The sequence below is a fragment of the Cornus florida genome, unplaced genomic scaffold (genome assembly GCF_030987335.1).
Source record: "Cornus florida cultivar Cherokee Brave unplaced genomic scaffold, ASM3098733v1 CherokeeBrave_3.0.0_Hap2_Chr03, whole genome shotgun sequence".
Classification (NCBI taxonomy): Eukaryota; Viridiplantae; Streptophyta; class Magnoliopsida; order Cornales; family Cornaceae; genus Cornus; species Cornus florida.
In genome coordinates this window covers 11,737,878-11,760,323 of record NW_026775573.1, presented here as the reverse complement: position 1 = coordinate 11,760,323, position 22,446 = coordinate 11,737,878, and the positions used below count along the sequence as shown (strand labels likewise).

Genomic DNA, 22,446 nt, shown 5'->3' with positions numbered 1-22,446 from the left:
GTGTTCTAATATGACTATTCCAACATCTTCCGATGAGAATTAAAAATTATGTTCTCCATGTTGTAGGGACAGTATGAATTTGGTATATTTAGCACTTTTGTCCCAGTGAGAGGTTCCAGGCTGGTTTAGCTTTAAGAACATGGGATCTTCAATATGTTTTGAGGTGCCTTCACTTTTTAATCTCAAGATCCAAGGCTTCAGTGCATGTGTTGTCTATGCAAATACCACGATTGTTTAATGATGGGTTTGTGTTTAAGTAATAGGACCAAGCGTCTGAAGTGGATGTTCCTCCCAATGTTCATGGGCATTCTGGATGATAAAAACAATGAAATTATATGGTTAAGCCATTGGCAGATCAGGAATCAGTTGGAAGTAGATGACAAAGTGAATGTTTCAGTGTTGTCAGGTGATTATGGGGTAAAGGAGTTGGGAATCCATGTGTTGGAGCAAGATGACAAGGATCTGAGATATAGCACCAATCCTTATTATTATGAAAATGCCAATGTTGCAAATTTGTTAGCATATTACTTACCAAAAGAGGTGGATGACGATGATGATAATGATCAGTTGACTACAAGGACATATTTCCTTCGCCATTTTCAGTTTTCACTTGTTCCTATGCCATTGTTCTGGGAATCTGATCTTTTATAATGGTCTCATTCTTGATCGGTTGAGAATTCGATCTATAATAAATCAACCTTCGCAATAGCACGAATCATTGTAAAATATGGCTATTGGTCGGGTAAGTCGAACCATTGGGATTGCGCTAATCTATGGCAACCTAAGTGTCTAGAGTCTTTTTAGAATGATAGAGGTGTTCATAGAGGATTTGTTGGTTATCACTTACGCTATGAAATTAGGATGCATAAAATAAAAGTTTGCAAGAGTTTAAAGGAGATGAAATACAAGTAAAGAGGACTAGGGAAGTGAATCCGGCTCCATCCCTATACACATGCTAGATTAGAGTTAAATTGGGGGAAAAGCAATATATATTATGGTCATGATACATAGCAACACTTGGTTGCTATAATATCCTCAAGAAGTTCATTAAATCTCAAGCAAGCATGATCCATCAAAGGTTAACATGTTTAGACTACCTAACTAAGGTGTAGCTTAACCACATTTACTTGAATGAAAGATTATCAAGCCCTAAATAAAATGATGAAGCACATGAAGGTAAGAAATAAGCATAAACCATCAAAGGCTTCACCTAAGCAATGATCTATCAAAGTACTTATCAACATGCCATTAAACCATTTCATAACCTTGTCTCCATTCTCACCATGAAAACTCAAGCAATATGATTAATATAAGATATCATCTAAAATAAGATAATCAACTTACAGAAATCATCCATTCATATATCAACATTCATTACAATAAATGAAGTGCTCTTGGTTATGAAAAGACCATAGAGTATACATTGTAATCCCCAAAATATAGCCTAAATTAGAACATGCTTACAAAGGAGGGGCCTCATCACCTCCCTAGATGGAGGTTTAGTTACCCATGGGAGCCTTAGAAGAAGGAAGAAGCTTGGTCTCCATCCTCATTTTCGAGCTCCTTTGTTGTAGCTTCAAGAACTCTATCTTCTCCTCCTCTTTCTCTCTCCAAAAATCTTGCAAAGATGAGATATGATTTATTGATATGTGGTTCCCCTCACCTTCTTGTAGACATTATCCTACCAAACCCTCACCAAACAAGGCTCAACTCCCACCAAAAGACATCTCCAACCAACCCATAAAGATGGAAATCAGAAATGAGGGAATCAAGGAGCAAGTGGGCTGAAGTGATGGATCCCGGAGAGCATTCTGCTCAAAGTTCGAGCGCTCGAAGTAAGCCCTTCGAGCGCTTGAAGTTTGGGCAGAATGCTCCTTTCTCTTGATCTGCTTTGCACTACTTTGGTAAAACAGCCATAACTTTCTGTTCCGAACTCCAAATGACGAACCGTTTGAAGATTTGGAAAGCTAATTCAAAGCTCTAAATACGCCATGTTATAATGGAAGTCTAGTTCTCGAGTTTGTTAGGTCAAAAATGGCGAGCAAAGTCAGACTCCACTGCTGCCAGAACTTGAGCCTTGAGCATTGTTATTCAAAGATTGAACAAAACATCATTTTTGCTCCTTTTTGGCCAATGAACCTGAAAATATATAAAAACATGCAAATGAAGTTAATCTACATAAAATAATCAAATAATGGACTTAACTAATGCAACTAAGGGCGCTTGAATATGCAATATTCGGCGCTTATCACACCCCCAAACTTACATTTTGCTAGTCCCTTAGCAAAACTAAAATGAAAAACTCAATGAAATGACAACAATAGGAATGCTACCACAAAAATATCACCCATGGCAAAATGAAATATATACATAGCTCAAATACAACTCGAAACAAGCAAAGGACTGGAGACGGGGTCATTAAATAGACTACCATGCATATATGAAGCATTGATACAAAAATTGGCTAAACACATTTCAATATACATGCATCAACATCCTAGTCTATATAAATAACTCAATTGTCATCTCTTGAATGGAAATCAACTCTAGCTTCAGTGAAAGTGGATTGGATTCACAACATGCGGCTTTTACTTTCTATTTCCAATTTCAAGACACAAGTCTTTAAATCATTGAATTCCCTTTTAAATGAAGTCCCTAAGGCATGAATTTATTTACAAAACAACTTTTGTTGCTTGTTGACAATTTATTATGACTCAAAAATGATACATAAAATAGTTGTGCAATGCTGAAATCCTTTAAGCTTTCTAACCAATCCATGTAGCAAGCGTTAGGCCAACAACTCAACCAGATGGCTTTAGGGTGCTGAGTGTAGAGACACTCCTAGGGCTTAATAGCTTGAATTGGTAAGGCTACGAACTCCAACGAACCTTGTTTATTACAATATATATATATATATTGAATGACCGTGCAATGTCTAAGTCTTTTAAGCTTTCTAACCAACCCATGTAGCAAGCGTTAGGCCAACAACTCCCAAACCAGATGGCTTTAGGGTGTTGAGTGTAGATACACTCCTAGGGCTTAATAACTCGAGTTGGAAAGGTTACAAACTCAAACTGGTCATTATTTTCTTTTTCATTTTTTTTTTTTTTTTTTAAATCATGCCAAAGGTATCCATCTATTAGGTTCATCAATTCAGATTAACTAGGTCAAGATCAAGATTAATCAAGTTACATGCCTCACGGTTAAGTTTCCAATGTGCATATGTGCATTGTGAAGCATAAAAGAGTATAAGATCCAGCTAGAATTTAATTGAAATATTTATACAGAATAATTTGAATCCACATGATCATTTTAAATTTACATTTTTCTTTATTTTCAAAAATTCACAATTGCTTCTATATACAAGATATTAAACATATGCTTCATCCCCGACAAGTTTTAAATTATACTATCATTGCTTAGCAAAAATGTGGAACCAAAAATGCAACTATCATTGCTTAGCAAAAATGTGGAACCAAAAATGCAAAATTGCACCCCCAAACTTGAAGTACACATTGTCCTCAATGTGTGAGACAAAGATGTATAAATAAAGAGCATATAAGGTAAAAGGAACAAGAATACCAAGTGGACTAACGAAGGTAAAGGTTTCCATCTATGTGAATGCGCAAATGTTTCCCCCAAACTTGAAATGTGCCACCTGAAATGGGACACGAAGAAAAGGCAGAAACAACTACAAAAATAGTAATAAACAGTAAAACATGGAAGGAAAAAATGCTGAACAGAAGATAACGGAAAAGCTAGAGAATTTGCATTCAAAATGAAGTGGACATGATTACAAAAGGAATTGAAAGCCAATCATGTCTAACCAGAGAAACCCCTGCATAGCACAGTGCTAAAGTTTAAAAGTAAAACAAAAACAGAAAGGAGAAATATACACATGCGAAACAAAATGATAAAGTCCAACACTGGCAACTATCTATGGGGCAGGGGGAAAACGGGAGAAGATGGCATTGAGGAGAGATTGAGTCTCACGCCGTTCCTCCTGTGCCACGCGACGGTCCTCCGCCGCAACACGTCGGTCGTTTGCAGTAAGACGACGGTCTTCTTCTGCACGGAAGTAGTCCTCTCGCACGGTCTGAGTGTAGTCTGCCAAAGAAATCTCAAAACGATCCATCTGCTCATGAATACCGGCAAGACTAGCCCGGATGAAGGCCTGGTCCGGCGGAAGATCAACAGGAGGCTCGTCCCATTCAGCGTCCTCCGCCATGGGATCATCCTCAGAAAAAGGAGGAGATGGAGAGTGGGGCAATGGAGGAGCAGCGAGCCGAGGATGCCGAGAATGGCTTAGAACATTGGTCCACCGGCGGAGAGTGAAAGTCTGAATCTTTTTGCCTCTCGGTTCATAAGGAGGAACAATGAAGCCTTTGTGCTTCAAGAGCTTGATAACGAAGAATGGCAATGGCAAAGGCCAATTTTTAAGACGCTGTTGCCGTGCATTGATACACTCGTCCCAGAACCGCAAAAATGTGTCCCAAATGAGCTCCGGGACAGAGAACCATTTGCCTTGGTCCATGGCATATAAGGCTTGCAACATCAGGCCTCGGCGCTCGGTGCTGTGCGCCAAGGGATAAACATTATGCTTGAGAACGGAGTCAAGGAACCAAACTCGCTCCGGAAGAATGGATTTGAGGGTAAAGCTCCGAGGTCGATGAGGGTCATCCACGTTGCAAATGGCAGCGACAACCTGCTCCACAGTTAAAGTATCCGGCTCCTCATATAAAGGAAGATTCTCACGATTGACAATGTCATCGGGACACTCCAGAGGACAGCCGGAGACTGCTACCATGTCAGCAAGAGTGAAGGAAAAAGGGATGCCATCAATGGAGGTGGTGAGAGAGACAGGCGGCTCTTCAAGGCAATTGAGATTCTGGTAGAAGAGTCGCACCACACGGGGGTAGGTGACCTTTGCAACGGGTTGGCAAATGTGCTGAAGGCGCCGGTTGACTAATTCTGCGGCCGCCCATGAAGTGGTGGGAAGAGTGTCAAAGACACCCGTGAGCGGGAAGAGAAGCTCATAATTGAGCTTTTTGTCGAGCCAAGGGGCGCGGGGCTGCTCATAAGGAACGACGGGGACATCCTCAGAGGGTCTAGGACGACGAGAAGGGCCGGCACGAGACATTTGGAGAGGCGAACGTGGTTTGGGAATTTCAGCGAGCACCTAGCATGCACCAAGACAGAGAGAATGTGAGAATGAGAGGAATTGATGAAGAAACCCAAAAATTTTCAGACACAATGCTCTCTATCTTAGAGCATAGCAACAATCACAACCAAACTTCAAGGATTTGATGCCCATACACTACAAATGGAACACAAATGGAACAAAAAGAATGAAGAGAAAGAGAGAAGAGACATACCTTGAAAGAGGAATGAAGAGAAGTACGGATGGAATAAGGAGGAATAGTGGGGGTGATGGGTATTTATAGGGATGGCTGTGCATGAATGAGATGAGTGAAAGGGGTAGAGGAGTTATGGAAGGGAGGGGAAAAGGTAGGAGGACATGGGTGGTTGGTGCATGAATGAGAGTAGTGGAATAGGTTAGGAGGTAATGGAGAAAGAGAGGAAGTTGGAAGGGTTGAGGTCGTGGGGTGATGGAAGGAGTGTGGGGGTGGGAGGGAAGTAATGGAGGAGAGGAAGAAGGAAATGGAGGAGTGCGGTCGTGGGTGGAGAGAATTGAAAGACGCGGGAGAGAGAGAGTCAAGATTAAAAAGGAGGGAAGGGGTTAGGGCGCTCGAAGTTAGTCCTTCGAGCGCTCGAACTTTGGGCAGCAAGTTTCGAGCGCTCGAAAGTGACACTTCGAGCGCTCGAAGTTTGGACAGTGAGCTTGGATGGGCTTTCGAGCGCTCGAAGTGTGTCTTTGAGCGCTCGAACTTGAGGCAGTAGCTGTTTGAACGAAAAATGGAAGCTTTGAGTGCTCAAAGCTTGGACTTCGAGTGCTCGAAATTGGACCAGTGAGCAAAAGCCTGGGTGAAATGACTGAAATTGCAAATTTTTCAACATCTCTTCAATGCATGGATGGAATTTGGGAAATTTTTTTCAAACTTTGCAACATCACTCCAATACATGGATGGAATTTGGGGAACCATGATCCAACAATGCATTAAAAATGAAAAGTTACACACATGTAGCATTCCAAAGATCCGATGAAATTGTTGGAAAGAGATGGAAACATCCGTGAATGAAAACAAGGGTTGAGAAGGTCTAAGAAAACCAGTCTGAATTGCTGGAACACAATTTAAGATGGTTCCAGATAAGGTTAAATTTTGGCTTTCCTTAGCAATTTCCCAGAAAATTTCAAAGCCCAGGCAATTGAAAATTAGGGAAGCGTGGAAATAGAAAGAATTTCTTCCCTTGGATGCTAAATTTAAAGTCGATAGCTAGACGAAGCTAGAGCAAGCATCAATCCTCGTAAATTGGGTCCGTCAAGAGGACTTTCTCAATTTTTCGGGTTAGGACTATGCCGTCAATGCAAGGCTTAAGCCGTTGGCCATTAACTTTGAAGAGCGATCCTTTTGTAGGATCTTGGAGTTCGATTGCTCCATGAGGGAAGACAGTAGTGACAATGTATGGACCATCCCATCTGGACCGGAGTTTACTGGGAAAGAGTTTCAAGCGGGAATTGAAAAGCCAAACCTTTTGTCCCGGGGCGAAAGACTTGCTGACAATGTGCTTGTCATGAAAAGCTTTAGTCTTTGCCTTATAGATTTTTGCACTTTCATATGCATCATTTCGGATTTCCTCAAGTTCATTTAGTTGCAAAGCACGATAAGAGCCGGCCTGTTTGAGATCAAAATTTAGCCTTTTTATGGCCCAAAAAGCACGGTACTCTAATTCTACCGGAAGATGACACGCTTTGCTAAAGACAAGTCGATATGGCGACATGCCAATGGGTGTCTTATAAGCCGTCCGGTAAGCCCAAAGTGCATCTAGTCTTAGTGACCAATTTTTGCGGTCCGGTCGAACCGTTTTTTCCAAAATGTGCTTTATCTCCCGGTTAGAAACCTCTACTTGACCACTCGTTTGAGGATGGAAATGTGTAGCAACCTTATGAATGACGGAATACTTAGAAAGGACGGATTTAAGATAACGATTTCTAAAATGTGATCCGCCATCGCTGATGATTGCTCGGGGCGTACCAAAACGACTAAAGATGTTAGATTGAATGAACTCGATCACGACTTTATAATCACTGGTTCTGGTGGCCGCGGCTTCCACCCATTTGGAAACGTAGTCCACCGCTACAAGGATGTACTCATAGCCATAAGAAGGTGGAAATGGTCCCATGAAGTCGATTCCCCATACATCAAAATTTTTAATTATTAAGATAGAAGTGAGGGGCATCATGTCTCTTTGGGACATGGATCCGAGCCTTTGGCATCTTTCACATGATTTACAGAAATTGTATGCATCTCGAAACAAGGAAGGCCAATAGAATCCGCTTTGAAGAACTTTGTGAGCGGTCTTTTTGGCACTGAAATGGCCTCCACAAGCAAGAGTATGAGAGAAATTGAGGATGCTTGTGGTCTCAGTTTCGGGAATACATCGCCGGATGATTTAGTCCGGGCAGTATTTGAATAGTTCCGGATCTTCCCAAAAGAAATGCTTGGCTTGGGAGAAGAACCGGTCCTTCTCTTGTTTGGACCAATGAGTTGGAATTTTACCTACCGCAAGGTAGTTAACAATATCCGCAAACCATGGAAGATTTGCATGAGAAATCTGGAAGAGCTGCTCATCCGGAAAGGAATCACGGATAGCGGCGAAATTGGAAGATTTTTCAATGAGTAAGCGAAAGAGATGATCGGCGACAACATTGTCTGACCCTTTTTTGTCCCGGATTTCAATGTCAAACTCTTGAACTAAGAGTATCCAGCGAATCAAACGGGGCTTGGTCTCTTTCTTTGATAATAAGTGCCGAAGGGCGGCATGATCCGAGAAAACTATGACCTTGGAACCTAGAAGATAGGAGCGGAATTTGTCCAAGGCATAAACTTTAGCTAGCAACTCTTTTTCAGTAGTGGTGTAATTTAATTGAGCATCAGAAAGAGTTCGACTAGCGTAATAAATGACGTATGGGAGCTTGTCCACACGTTGGCCCAAAACCGCGCCTAATGCATAGTCGGATGCATCACACATGATCTCAAACGGAAGAGACCAATTAGGCGGTTTCATTATTGGGGCAGATGAGAGGAGAGTGCGAAGTTTAATGAAAGCTTCCATACAAGCTTCATCAAAATCGAATGAAACATCCTTGGCTAAGAGATTACACAAGGGTCATGAGATTTTGCTAAAGTCTTTGATGAAGCGACGATAGAATCCGGCATGGCCAAGAAAAGAACGGATTTGACGGACGGAATTCGGAGGAGGAAGATTAGAGATTAATTCAACTTTGGCCTTGTCGACCTCGATTCCCCGTTTAGAGATGACATGTCCTAGAATAATGCCTTCTTGGACCATGAAATGGCTTTTCTCCCAGCTTAGAATTAGATTTGTCTTTTTGCATCTTTGGAGCACAAGAGATAAATTTTTGAGACAAGAATCAAAGGAGGAGCCAAAGACAGAAAAATCGTCCATGAAAACTTCCAAGAATTTTTCAACCATATCGGAAAATATGGACATCATACATCTTTGAAACGTTGCCGGAGCATTGCATAGCCCAAAAGGCATGCGTCAATATGCAAAAGTTCCAAAGGGACATGTGAATGTTGTTTTCTCTTGATCTTGGGGGGCGATTGCCACTTGGTTATAGCCGGAATAACCGTCAAGAAAATAATAGTAGCTTTGGCCAGCTAGCCTTTCTAGGATTTGATCAATAAATGGTAGTGGAAAATGATCTTTCCTAATTGACGAATTGAGCTTCCGGTAATCAATGCACACACGCCACCCGGTGGTGGTTCGTTGTGGCATGAGCTCACCCGCTGAATTTTCAACAACGGTGAGACCGGATTTCTTGGGAACAACTTGTGTGGGGCTTACCCACTTGCTATCAGAGATGGGGTAGATGAATCCCGCATCTAGCAATTTTATCACTTCCTTCATTACCACTTCCTTCATGTTAGGATTTAACCGGCGCTGAACCTCTCTAGTAGGCTTTGCGTCCTCCTCCATATGAATGCGGTGCATACAAATGGAGGGGTCAATTCCTTTCAAGTCAGCCACTGCCCAACCAATAGCTTCTTTGTGCTCTTGTAGCACCGCTAAAAGGTTGGTTTCTTGGTCCTTTAGAAGGTCCGATGCAATGATGACCGGGAGAGTTTGATTGGAACCAAGGAATACATACTTGAGATGGGCCGGGAGCGGCTTAAGCTCAAGTAGTGGTGGAGATTTCAGAGATGGAACCGGAGGAGTGGTGGAGAGCTGAAGAAGCGGCTCTTTTGGAATTTTCCAAGGGGGAATGTCCATGATAGCAGCAACATCAAGCAGAGAATTAACTTCTCGGATAGATTGATCAATGTCAAAGTTTGAGAAGTCGAAATGAGACATGCAAGTTTCAAGAGGGTCCTTGCTTAGAATGAAGGGGAGAGATTCTTCGACCACTTCATCAATGACATCAACAAGGAAACAATCATCCTCATTGGAAGGATGTTGAGTTGCATGAAAGATATGGAGTTTGGCTTGCATGTTTCCAAAAGCAATGTCCATCACCCCGGTTCGGCAATTAATTGATGCATTCGCCGTAGCTAAGAATGGCCTACCAAGGATCACGGGAATGTGCTTTTTTGGATCGTGGACTGGTTCCGTGTCAAGAACCACAAAGTCTACCGGGAAGTAGAATTTGTCCACTTGGATGATAACATCCTCAAGAATGCCTCGTGGATGCTTGACCGATCTATCGGCAAGTTGCAAAACCACGGAAGTCGGCTTTAAATCTCCCAGGCCAAGCTGTAAGTAAACTGAGTATGGAATTAAATTCACACTAGCTCCTAAGTCAAGGAGGGCCCTCTCGATTTTGTTGTCACCAATGACACAAGAGATTGTGGGGGCACCCGGATCCTTATACTTTGGAGGAGTGCTGTGCTGAATGATAGCACTAACATTTTCAGTTAACCTTACTTTCTTTGGCAAATGATTTTTAGAAGTGCGCTTTTGAGTGCACAAGTCTTTGAGGAATTTCGCATAGGGAGGGATTTGCTTGATAGCATCCAAGAGGGGCAAGTTGATCTTCACTTGCTTGAAAACTTCCCACATGTCTTGAATTTTACAATTCTTGTTCCCAATATGTGTTGACTCTTGAAGACGTTGAGGAAACGGAGCTTTTGGCTCATAAGTAATTTCCACATTCGGGTTAACATGTGTGAGATTTCCGTGAATGGTATTTGGACGAGAAGAGCTTGGAATTTGATTGGAAGAGCTTGAATTTGGATTTTTCAAATGAGGTTCTTTTTCATTTTTGTCTCCATCAACTTTGTTGTCAACCACTCTACCACTCCTAAGGGTGGTGATTGCTTGAACATGCTCATGACTCGGCCCACTCGATGGAGGGGTTTCATCAATCGCATGCATCCTTCTAGGATTTTCAAATGGTTGAGCGGGAAGCTTGCCTTTGTCCTTTTGAAGCAATTGGTTCACAAAGTTAGCTATTTGGCCCACTTGATTTTCGAGCTTAGCTATGGATTGAGTATGAGAGTGAACCATTTGAAGAGTAGGCTGCAAAGATGTCAAGAGTTGCTTGTTGGAATCCATAATTTGCTTGTTTAATGACTCCATCATTTGCTTGTTGTAGCCACAATTTCATCAGTTGGGTACACCGGAGGTTGATTAGAGACATTTGGATTATACGGAGGACGGTAGCTTGAAGAGGCTGGAAATTGCCTATTTCGAAATTGAGGAGGGGGCTGATTTTGATGCCCTTGATTTTGGAATTGGGAATTTTGTAGGGCTTGTTGCCGCCACGAAAAATTTGGGTGATCTCGCCATCCCGGATTGTAGGTATTGGAATAGGGATTATTCCCGGATCTTGAGAACATGGCATTAGCTTGCTCTTGATTTGGATTGGAAAATTGCTTCGGTGTGGGGCAATCTTCCGTGAGATGGAATGGACTAGTACATGATGAGCATACCGAAATTGCCGAATTTTGAGATAATGAAGGAGAGAGATGTGGTGCCATCAATTGATAGAATTTATGAGCTATGGCATCCACTTGAGATGATTCCTCCCTTATTGATTTTGGTTGACAAGGGTTGGTGTTCTTTGCATTGGTTGAGGTCGGAGTCCTACGAGAATTATGTTGAAGTGAATTTTCGCTTAAATTCTCTAATAGGGTCCAAGCTTCATCCGCATTCTTGGACATGAACATCCCACCACAAGAAGAGTCAACCATAAATCTATGGGGTTTGGTCAATCCAGCATAGAAAGCTTGCACTAATTGCCATTTTGGAATCAAATGATGCGAACATTTTTTAAGAAGATCTTGTAGCCTTTCCCAAGTCTCGTAGAGTTGTTCTCCATCCGTTTGAGAAAAGCTAAGAATGGAACCCCTCATTTGGTTGGTTTTACTCACCGGATAATACTTCTTAAGGAATTCTTACTGTAATTGAGCCCAAGAAGTGATGGAATTTGGAGTGAGTGAGTTCAACCAATACTTTGCCCTATCTTTTAAAGAAAATGGGAAAAGATGCAGATGGAGTGCATTCTCAGGGAAACCTCTCAACCGGATGGTCGAACAGATTTCAAGGAATTCATTAAGATGCTTATACGGATCTTCATTATCAAGGCCATGGAAAGATGGAAGCATTTGAATGGTACTTGATTTGATCTCATATTGAGCCGCATCGATGTTTGGCATCACTATGCATGAAGGTGAAGCATAGGTAGTAGTGATGAAATGGTCTCTGAGAGTCATCGGCTCTACATTTGGAATTTCGGCCCTATCATTATTAATTCCCTCATTTCTGACATCTCCTACATTTTCAGCTATTGTGTTAAATTCAGTTTCAAGTTCTCTTACGCTAGAAGATTCCCTAAGGTTTCGTCTAAGAGTTCTTTCAAGTGAATTTATGTCAACTGGCGAGTCAAGAGTTGGTAGGGAGAGTGATCTACGGCCAAACATCAACAATACATAATGCTATCAACGCAACTATTCATCATTCACAACTCCACATACGATGTTCCCATTCTCCTCAATTATTAAGACATAATTTAAATGGCCACGACAAGGACCGATGCTTGTACACAAAATTTAAACAAGATAAAAGCCTCAACCAGGGCTTTAAAACTAAATTATCACTAAGTTTAACACATGCACAATATATTACAAATTCGAAACTAGAAGGTCAAGAAACTTACCTGGAGTCCCCTAGACTTACAAATTTGCTAGCGTTCCCTCAGTGAGCCCCGAGTTCCTAGAATCTCACTTACAACACAAGATGGTCAAATTACACAAGAAATATTCACAATTCATGATATTAACAATCAAACTAAAGTTATCCCTAAAACTTCGGTTGCTAAACCGTTTGCAATCCCCGGCAACGGTACCAAAAATTGATCGGTTGAGAATTCGATCTATAATAAATCGACCTTCGCAATAGCACGAATCATTGTAAAATAAGGCTATTGGTCGGGTAAGTCGAACCACTGGGACTGCGCTAATTTATGGCAACCTAAGTGTCTAGAGTCTTTTTAGAATGATAGGGGTGTTCATAGAAGATTTGTTGGTTGTCACTTAAGCTATGAAATTAAGATGCATAAAATAAAAGTTTGCAAGAGTTTAAAGGAGATGAAATACAAGTAAAGAGGACTAGGGAAGTGAATCCGGCTCCATCCCTATACACATGCTAGATTAGAGCTAAATTGGGGGGAAAACAATATATATTATGGTCATGATACATAGCAACACTTGGTTGCTATAATATCCTCAAGAAGTTCATTAAATCTCAAGCAAGCATGATCCATCAAAGGTTAACATGTTTAGACTACCTAACTAAGGTGTAGCTTAACCACATTTACTTGAATGAAAGATTATCAAGCCCTAGATAAAATGATGAAGCACATGAAGGTAAGAAATAAGTATAAACCATCAAAGGCTTCACCTAAGCAATGATCTATCAAAGTACTTATCAACATGCCATTAAACCATTTCATAACCTTGTCTCCATTCTCACCATGAAAACTCAAGCAATATGATTAATATAAGATATCATCTAAAACAAGATAATCAACTTACAGAAATCATCCATACATATATCAACATTCATTACAATAAATGAAGTGCTCTTGGTTATGATAAGACTATAGAATATACATTATAATCCCCAAAATATAGCCTAAATTAGAACATGCTTACAAAGGAGGGCCTCATCACCTCCCTAGATGGAGGTTTAGTTACCCATGGGAGCCTTAGAAGAAGGAAGAAGCTTGGTCTCCATCCACATTTTCGAGCTCCTTTGTTGTAGCTTCAAGAACTCTATCTTCTCCTCCTCTTTCTCTCTCCAAAAATCTTGCAAAGATGAGATATGATTTATTGATATGTGGTTCCCCTCACCTTCTTGTAGACATTATCCTACCAAACCCTTACCAAACAAGGCTCAACTCCCACCAAAAGACATCTCCAACCAACCCATAAAGATGGAAATCAGAAATGAGGGAATCAAGGAGCAAGTGGGCTGAAGTGATGGATCCCGAAGAGCATTCTGCTCAAAGTTCGAGCGCTCGACGTAAGCCCTTCGAGCGCTCGAAGTTTGGGCAGAATGCTCTTTTCTCTTGACCTGTTTTGCACTACTTTGGTAAAACAGCCATAACTTTCTGCTCCGAACTCCAAATGACGAACCGTTTGAAGATTTGGAAAGCTAATTTAAAGCTCTAAATACGCCATGTTTTAATGGAAGTCCAGTTCTCGAGTTTGTTAGGTCAAAAATGGCGAGCAAAGTCAGACTCCACTACTGCCAGAACTTTAGCCTTGAGCACATTGTTATTCAAAGATTGAACAAAACATCATTTTTGCTCCTTTTTGGCCAATGAACCTGAAAATATATAAAAACATGCAAATGAAGTTAATTTACATAAAATAATCAAATAATGGACTTAACTAATGCAACTAAGGGCGCTTGAATATGCAATATTCGGCGCTTATCAATTCTGTACCGTGTTGTGCTCCGAAAACATAGCTTAAGTGATTACTACTATTTGAGTTTTATCAACTTTAACTGTGAATATTTTATTACTTATTGTTTTGGGTTGAATTCTTGCAAAGAGTCCCGCTCAAATCAGATCTTCATATTTTCCTCTTCTTTCTCTTCTTCATCACCGGTGTGTTCGCCACCTGCTTCCACAAGCAACATCTCCAACTTGTCTTTTACTCTAGGGTTCCAAAAAATTACAAAGGTATAAATGATAAAGGTAAAGAAATTATGATTTGTGGTTTAATAGCTTGGTTATATTGTTGGTTTTATTTCCACCCTTTAATTTTTATGGTTGAATTTTTTGGTAATATTTATTATGTGATGAATAGAGTTGTGTATATAGAACTTGATGATCAACACACTTATTTCATGAGCTAAAGTTCAACAACCTTTTTTTAAGGATTTTGTGTACTGACATCTATATTCAACAAACATATTTTGAGGATACCACTCCCTTAGTTCGTCATTCAACACAGCATTTCATGAATACTACACGCTTATTCGACAATTCAATACACTCGTTTCTACACTTCAACAAAATTATGTCGAAAAGTGTTGGTCATTTACCTCAAGGATTTTTGACATATTTTTTACGAATTGTGCCTCTTAGAGAAAACACTTTTTTTGATACTCCACACAATTATATGGTGAACGCCAAGCCCTTATTTCTTGAATTCAAAACTATTTCAATTATTCAATACATTTAATTCGTCATTTTAATACAATTTTTAAAATTCAACCCTTAATTTGTCATTTCAAGACCCAATGAGTTCCCTCTGGAAAGCCTAGTTGCTCTTAGACACGTGTAATAGTAGCTTGAAAAAAAGTTTGGAAGGGGACCAAGTTATAGTATTAATGTTAGCATATATGATAGCCACGATTTATGAAATGACTTACCATATTAGCAGAGATTTGATCATGCTATAGAATATGCTTTAGAATATGTTGTGATTTGATTTAGTTTCCTTTCTTGTAATATGAGCATGTGCTCTCTTTATCTATAAATACTAGAGTTGTGAATGAATGATTCATCTTATTCAAGCCTTTACACAATTATCTCCTTTTTCTTCTATATTGTTTTCTACGTGATATCAGAGCCAGGTTTCGATCCTGGGACTTGTGGGTTATGGGCCCACAGGTCCCAGGATCGAAACCTGGCTTGGCTAATATGGTAAGTCATTTCATAATTGTGGCTATCATATATGCTAACGTATGCATAATCAAATCTCTACTAATATGGCAAGTCATTCCATAAATCATGGCCATCATATATGCTAACAATTAACTTCTTTATCTTTTTTCTTTTCCTTGGGGATTAACATGAATATTCTTAGGAACTAAATTCCTTCTTTTTTTATGACAGTTTTTCAAATCACTGAAAATCCTCAATGTCAGTCATTCCCATGGGCTTACTAGTACCCCTAATTTCTCAAAGTTGCCTAATCTTGAGAGATTGATCTTTAAAGATTGCATAAATTTGATTGAGGTTGATGAATCGATTGGAGAATTGGAGAGACTAGTTCTGGTGAATCTAAAAGGTTGCAGAAAACTCAAATCACTTCCAAAGCTTCCAACGAGTTTAAATTACTTGGACATACGCAATTGCAGGTCAATGGAAATGGTAGCAAATTTACCAAACATGTTGGGTTCACTGCTGTTTATCATGCTCGGTTGTGGCAAACTAGTTCAAGTCGAGGGAGTGTTCAAGTTAGAACCCATAGGAACTGTTGATGCAGAAATTATCAACATTTTGGGCTTGTCCAACTTCGAATTACTAGGAAATGTCAAGGTGAATTTGTACAGTAACATGACATTTACAGAAAGGAAAGTTCGCCTCCAGGTGCGCTCTCTCTCTCTCTCTCTCTCTCCTCTGTGTGTGTGTGAGAGAGAGGTTTTTGAGATTATAATTTACTGCTGTAGGGGCTCTATGAATTTGGAATGTTTAGCACATTTCTTCCAGGGAATGAGGTTCCAGTCTCGTTTAGCCATAAGAGCACCGAGTCTTCAATATGTTTTAACATGCCTTCAATTCCTAATCTCGAGGTTCAAGGCTTGAATGTATGTGTTGTCTATGCACATGCTGACCGCCGACATTCCAGTTATATGAGAGAAATGTATTGGAATCTGTTATATGTTACAAGTAGCAATGAGACCAAGGGTCTGAGTTGTACATATAGGCCAACCTTCATAGGAATTCCGGATGACAACAAACATATGATATGGTTATGCCACTGGAAGCTGGGGAATACGTTGGAAGTCGGCGACACAATGAAAGTTTCAGTAGGTTCATGGGCTTATTTGAAGATAAAGGAATTCGGAATCGATGTTGTGTACGAGCATAAAAAGAATGGCATCTCAAACAACACCAATGTTCGTTGTCAAGAAGAAGTCAATGATGGAGCGCTGTCAACATATCACTTGGGAGGCAACTCCCTATGCAATTTTATCCATCAAAAACGCTTCACAGGTATGGCACTGATATTTACTGCTCGGGAAAACTATCATGGGATGTAATTAGGGAGACTAATTACACTGCCATGGTAGTCTAAAGGCTGCATTTCACTAAAATCAACTTAGACAAAGTAATTATGGAGCAGCCTCACATTTAGCATTTATGACTGAAATTTATTGCTTCACTTTCATATGGATTTCTCGCTTTCATTCGGCCATCTCTCAAGTGAACTTCTTGGAATTAGGAAATGGAGTCAAATCAAGAACATATTCGGCTGTCTCAAAAGGAGAAAAAAAAATGGTAGACTGACGTGAGCACAGGAAAACTATTTGGCATCGTTTTACAACATAAACCATAAGCTTTATATATATATCGTAAATCCATATATCTATAGTTTCTTTCATTTTCTTCAACATTCTTTATAACCAAACCAGATTTGTCAAGCATAAACTTGAATACATTAAAGAAACACTTGAAAATCTATATTTGGCTACCAATGAAAAGAAAATTAATTTTGGAATCTCACAAATTTTCTTGTTTAATAACTAGTTATCTTTTATCAGATTTCTGATTAACTGAACAGGGGAAATTCATTAAAGTTGGAAGAGATTTCATGGATAGATTATGGATTATATTAACTAGATTTTCATCATTGATTTTAACTAGATTTTCATTATTGAAATCAATGTGCAAACCCAAGTTTTATACTGTGATGCAGGTAAAGATAGCAGTTAACACAAGAACATGCAACTGTTTATTAGCAATTCCAAGGCTAAGAAATAGACTGCAAGACATTTGAAATCCCAAGGTAAAGATTGCGCAAGTCCTGGTATTTCATTCCAAGATATTCTTTTATCCTGTGGGTAGCAGCTAGAAATTGACTGCGAACTATGGATCTTCTAGTGCAGTGCGGAGTAGCTCAGAATGATATATGTATCTTATGCAGAGGAAGCTAAACTGTGAATTATCTGTTTTTTCAGTGATCTTATTCTCCCAAGGTTTGGAATATACTTGCCTCAGTGGAGGGATTGCCTCGAACTCATACCCTAAATTTGAATAATTCCCTATCTCGTGGACACATTCACAAATGGTTTTATTTTCTTGTGACTGCAAATAATACTTATGATGGCTACAGAAGGATAAAAGACAATGCCATGAAAATTATATTACCAAAACTTTGTAAATGATGAGATATTGTGGCACAGGACTATAGTAGTTTGCCGGCTAGATCCCATCATAACTTTGATAGAGATTTGTAAGTACAACGTCTGCTTTAGGAAATATTTTTCATGTTTCTTGTTCTTTTGGTTTAATTTACATGTACTAGTTCTGTTGATGGAAGAAAAGAAAACCTAAACTTAAGCTGATCTCCTTTTCATGATTTGGCAATGAAGAGAGAAAGTATCCTGGCTAACAAGCTAATGCTAAATGTTCTTTTTATGTTCTTCTATTCTACTCTTCTTGTTGAACATACCTTTCTTTTTACTTTGTGCTCCCCTTTTCAACATGGACAAACACAAGGGATTAACTTTATTTATTTATTTATTATCCAATACGGTAATTGTCACGGGTCAATTTTTCGCAGCAAAATCCTTACCTTATGATGGCACTAAACCAAAAATAAAAACACTTTCAAATTCTGACTTAGTCAGCCACTCAACATATGCACAGCATATAAACAGAACGGCACAAGAGACGCACAATATTTACAGAGGCTAAAGCCTCCAACCTTTGCTATTATTCACGAAATGGTACAAGGAATTCTTAATGTTTGTACAAGATCACAATATATCTCTATATGCCTCTGACAGACTCCCAACCTTGCTATTTATAGACAACTTTACAAAATTGTCTACGACTGCAAGGGTGGTGGAGACAACCCCCTCCACTATAGGATCATGCTGGCATTACTGCCAACAGTTTGAGTTGTGGTGGCACACTCCAGCACTGCCACGTCGCCACAGAAATTGCCCATATCTTCAGATCCTGGTCGTGTCTTTAGAAATGGAGGGAACTGTTATGTGTTGTCAACCCTCAGAGAATGCCACATGTCATTGGTGGTTGCTAGCATAACTTCACTATTACATCATGGGTGCATATAAGGAGGAAATGCTCAGCAACCACTCCCAACTGTTGGAACCACTACTAAACCCGAACCATTTAGCCATGTCGAGCCATGGGCCATAAACCGCATCATTTGATTCAAGCCAACACTCTGATGTTCCTTTCTTTGCAATGTGAACCTTAGCCAAAGCTTAACCAAGCCTAGCCCACGCCTTGGTTTGTTGGGGCATAGCGCTGAGCCATGCTCACAAATTGAGTCAATTTGAGCCACCACTTGCCCATAGGCAAGTTAGCACAATCCAAGGACCCATATGTAATGGTCTGTTAAACCATGCACAAGGCTTGGAGCTTGCTTGTGTGTACATGAGGGCATGATGCACACCTTATGGATGCGCCCAACGGATGCTTGCGCGCGCATGCACTGCCCATCCCTGGTGACGCCGGCGCGCCACCGGATGTCTTCCTCAAGCCACCACCTTGGGGTGGTGCATGCCATGCCTAAGCACGTTAACTAAGCACCCAACACTTGTTTAATGCATAGCAAGCCATTGCCACGCTGAATGGTGAGAATGTTGGCGAGGGGTTTCAACTCTATACCCCTCCCTTTTAATGTAGAAGGGCAAACCAGAACTCTGCCAAGGGTAAACATACCCTATATTCGAGGAGGCATAATGTGCAAATTAAATTCTCTGGACCTCCAAGTTGAAATCCGTTTTTATCAATAGACTTCAAGGAAGCTCCCATAATTTTCTTATGACTAAACTCTAAACATCATTTTTTTGACATATTTATGAAAATGCCACTGCCGCATGTAGTGTGCACCTGACAGCCATTTGTGCCCTATACAGGTTGTCAAGAGCCTTGTCAGGATGCCTCCCGACTTAAGCCCTGTGTGGGGCAAAGTCTCAACCCTGTAACAAACCTCCCCCACTAGAGGAGCCCAACGCCCTTGTTGGTTGTTGATCCAAATACTCCTTAACCTGTTTTTCAAATTGCCACAATGTAACATCACGTTCTTAGCTAGCAACTGCTTCATTGCACCCCTTCCATTATACCAAATAGTCAGTCTTTCTGTTCTTCTCACTCTGCGCTTGAGTTATTTGATCAATGATCTTTTTAACCTCTTTATCGAATTGCTTTCTGATAACCGGGGTAGCTCGCTTAGTCTTCTGTCTACTTTCATCAGCAGAATCCTTATAAAATGGCTTGAGAAAGCTCACATGGAATGTATGGTGGATCTTGAGGCGGTCATAGAGCCTCAAACGATAAGCAACATTGCCTACCCATTTCACCATTTCGAAGGGACCATTATACCTTGGAATCAGCCCTTTGTGCACTGTTTTGCTGGTAATCTTCTTCCATATCTGGGGCATAAGCTTCAGCAAAACTTTGTCACCAACATTAAATTTTAAAGGCCTCTAATGCTGGTCTGCATATTTCTTCATGCATCGGCTAACCTTAGCTAAGCTATCATTCACCTCATTAAACATCTCTGTTCTAAACCTTGCAAACCTGTAAGCTATAGGACACTTATCGCCTGTCCGCTACACGGCCACCTTTTGTGGCGTCCTTGGTTGCCGCCCAGTGGCTAACTCAAAAGGGCTCATACATGTTCCTGATGAATAGTACAGTTGTAGTAAAACTGAGCTGCGTCAAATAACTCAACCCAATTCTTTTGAGAAGCAATCACTTAATACCTTAGGTACTCGTTCATCAGCTAATTCATTCTTTCAGTCTGACCATCAGTTTGTGGATGATTAACTGTGGAGAGCTTTAACTCAAATCCCATGAAGTTGAAGAGTGCCGTCCAAAATCGGCTTGTGAATCGTGCATTACGATCACTAATTATGTCCTTAGGCAAGCCAAAGTGTTTCACCACATGTTTAAAGAACAACTTTGTTGCAACATCGACGGTGCAGACATGTGGTGATGCAATAAACACTGCATATTTTAAATATCTATCAACTATAACAAAAAAAAATGGAACGCATTTCATCTACCTTTGGGAGACCAAAAACAAAGTCCATGGAAACTGACTGCCACTTTCAGTCTGGAATGGGCAGGGGCTGCAATAATCCTGCCTCTCTCTTCCTTTCCAGCTTATCAAGCTAGTATACCAGGCAAGTCTTGACCTATGCCTCAATGTCATCTTCCATCTTTGATCAGTAGTAACTCCGTGAAATAAGAGTATGCATCCTTTCAATAGCTGGATGTCTGGCCCAACGAGTGTCATGCACCCGCCGCATCAATTCTTTTCGAAGTCCTTCATCGCTATGGACATAAAGTCTGCCGCCTTTGGTATAGATTAAGTCATCTTCTATCCAGTATCTGCGTAGCAAGCCATCTTTCTTATCTATTGTTGGAGTGTGATATAGGTAACATCTCCTATAATTTCTTACTTAATCCGTGCAAGGAAGTCTGTGTGCACAGTGGTGAGTGCAGTCATATACGCCTGCACCTCTTTTCTACTTAGGGCATTTACAACTTGGTTCTACTTTCCTGGTTTGTGTATAATGTGTATGTTTTTTTAATGATAAAAACCACTCGCAATAGAATGAATCTTTGTAGGATATGGTAATGTTGAGAGTGTCGAAGCTCAAGGACTTTGGTGGATTGCCAAGGATAAAATTAATCGTTAATTTAATTCAATGGAAAGATGATTTGGTTGTTTGATTATGTGTAAATAGCATTAAAACTGAAAATAAGCAAAATTATCAAATAGTGAGATCAAAGGAAGAAAGACTTATAGCTTGACTTCACCATTAGCCTGGTAATACGGTCATTTGCTTTAACCTTAGGGATTTCAATGTTTATGTATGATTAGGAATTGAATGACTTCAAGTGCATTCTAATTCAGTTTCAAGAGGATAAATAATGAATTAACGTTAAACAATAATCTATCTTCGGTTGGCATGAATTATCTACCCAACTACTCTGAACTAATGTATAGTATAATTCATCTTCCCTAGGCATAAACCATCAAAAGTCATTCACAATTCAATTTAGCATTATTGCATGATCACTACTCAAACCGTTAAGAGAAGCCCTTAGCCACCAATCTCTAACAATGAATATAGTTTTGTTTCGGTTTAGGTAAAATTAATTCTAAGACAAGAGATCAATTTAATCAAAACTGATTTAATTCATTAAAAACCCAATTGCTTACAAACATGCAATTAAAATATATAAACTATGAAAATCCCTAAAGTTAAGAACAATCAAATCATGTTACTCAGACGAGGGTTACATCAATGCCCTATGAGATAATTTAGCTACTCATGGAGATGAAGGATAGCATCGTTGTTGGTGTAGAAACCATCTCCATTGACTGCAACTCTTCTTCTTGGGATCTTCTTTTTCAATCTTCAAAGATAACTTCAAAACCCTAAAAGTCGCCACGAGATGTCAGAATTGCTAAGAACCTTTCTTTGTGACCTTTTATCTTCTTTTATAGTGCAGAACAAGTCCTAGTCCCTCTTGGATGGACTTTACAACTTTTGGAGGCAATTGGGCCCATTTGGAACCAAAAAGGCTAAGTTTACAACTTTCCCGCATATGTTTTTACGTCCTAGAAAAAATAGCGCTCGAGCCTTGTCATTGGCACTCGAGCCTTATGTATAGCGCTCTAGCCCGATTGACAGCACTCCAACCCTAAATCCCACACTTAGCCAAATTTCTTAGAAGTTTTTCCAAAGTGTCTTTTTGCTCAACACTTAGCCATTTTTCCAATTTTTCAAAAATAACGCTCGAGCCCTATTGCCATAGTGCTCGAGCCCTGTGACACATTGCTCGAGCCC

General features: G+C 40.1%; 1 protein-coding gene across 6 annotated transcripts in view; it reads left to right on the top strand.

Moving 5' to 3' along the window:
- Nucleotides 1-18,035, top strand: part of LOC132299473 (disease resistance protein RPV1-like) — a 48,550-nt gene extending 30,515 nt beyond the window's left edge. For 2 of the 6 annotated variants that reach the window (XM_059796115.1, XM_059796114.1), the window contains exons 6-8: nt 15,497-15,973; nt 16,054-16,600; nt 17,304-18,035. In XM_059796115.1, coding sequence (XP_059652098.1) covers nt 15,497-15,973; nt 16,054-16,600; nt 17,304-17,320 — 1,041 coding nt within the window. In that variant the 3' untranslated portion in view covers nt 17,321-18,035. Of the gene's footprint in view, nt 1-15,496; nt 16,601-17,303 lie in introns of those variants that run through there. The other 4 variants (XR_009480128.1, XR_009480125.1, XR_009480126.1 and 1 more) reach the window with 4 other exon arrangements.
- Nucleotides 18,036-22,446: the final 4,411 nt, after the last annotated feature.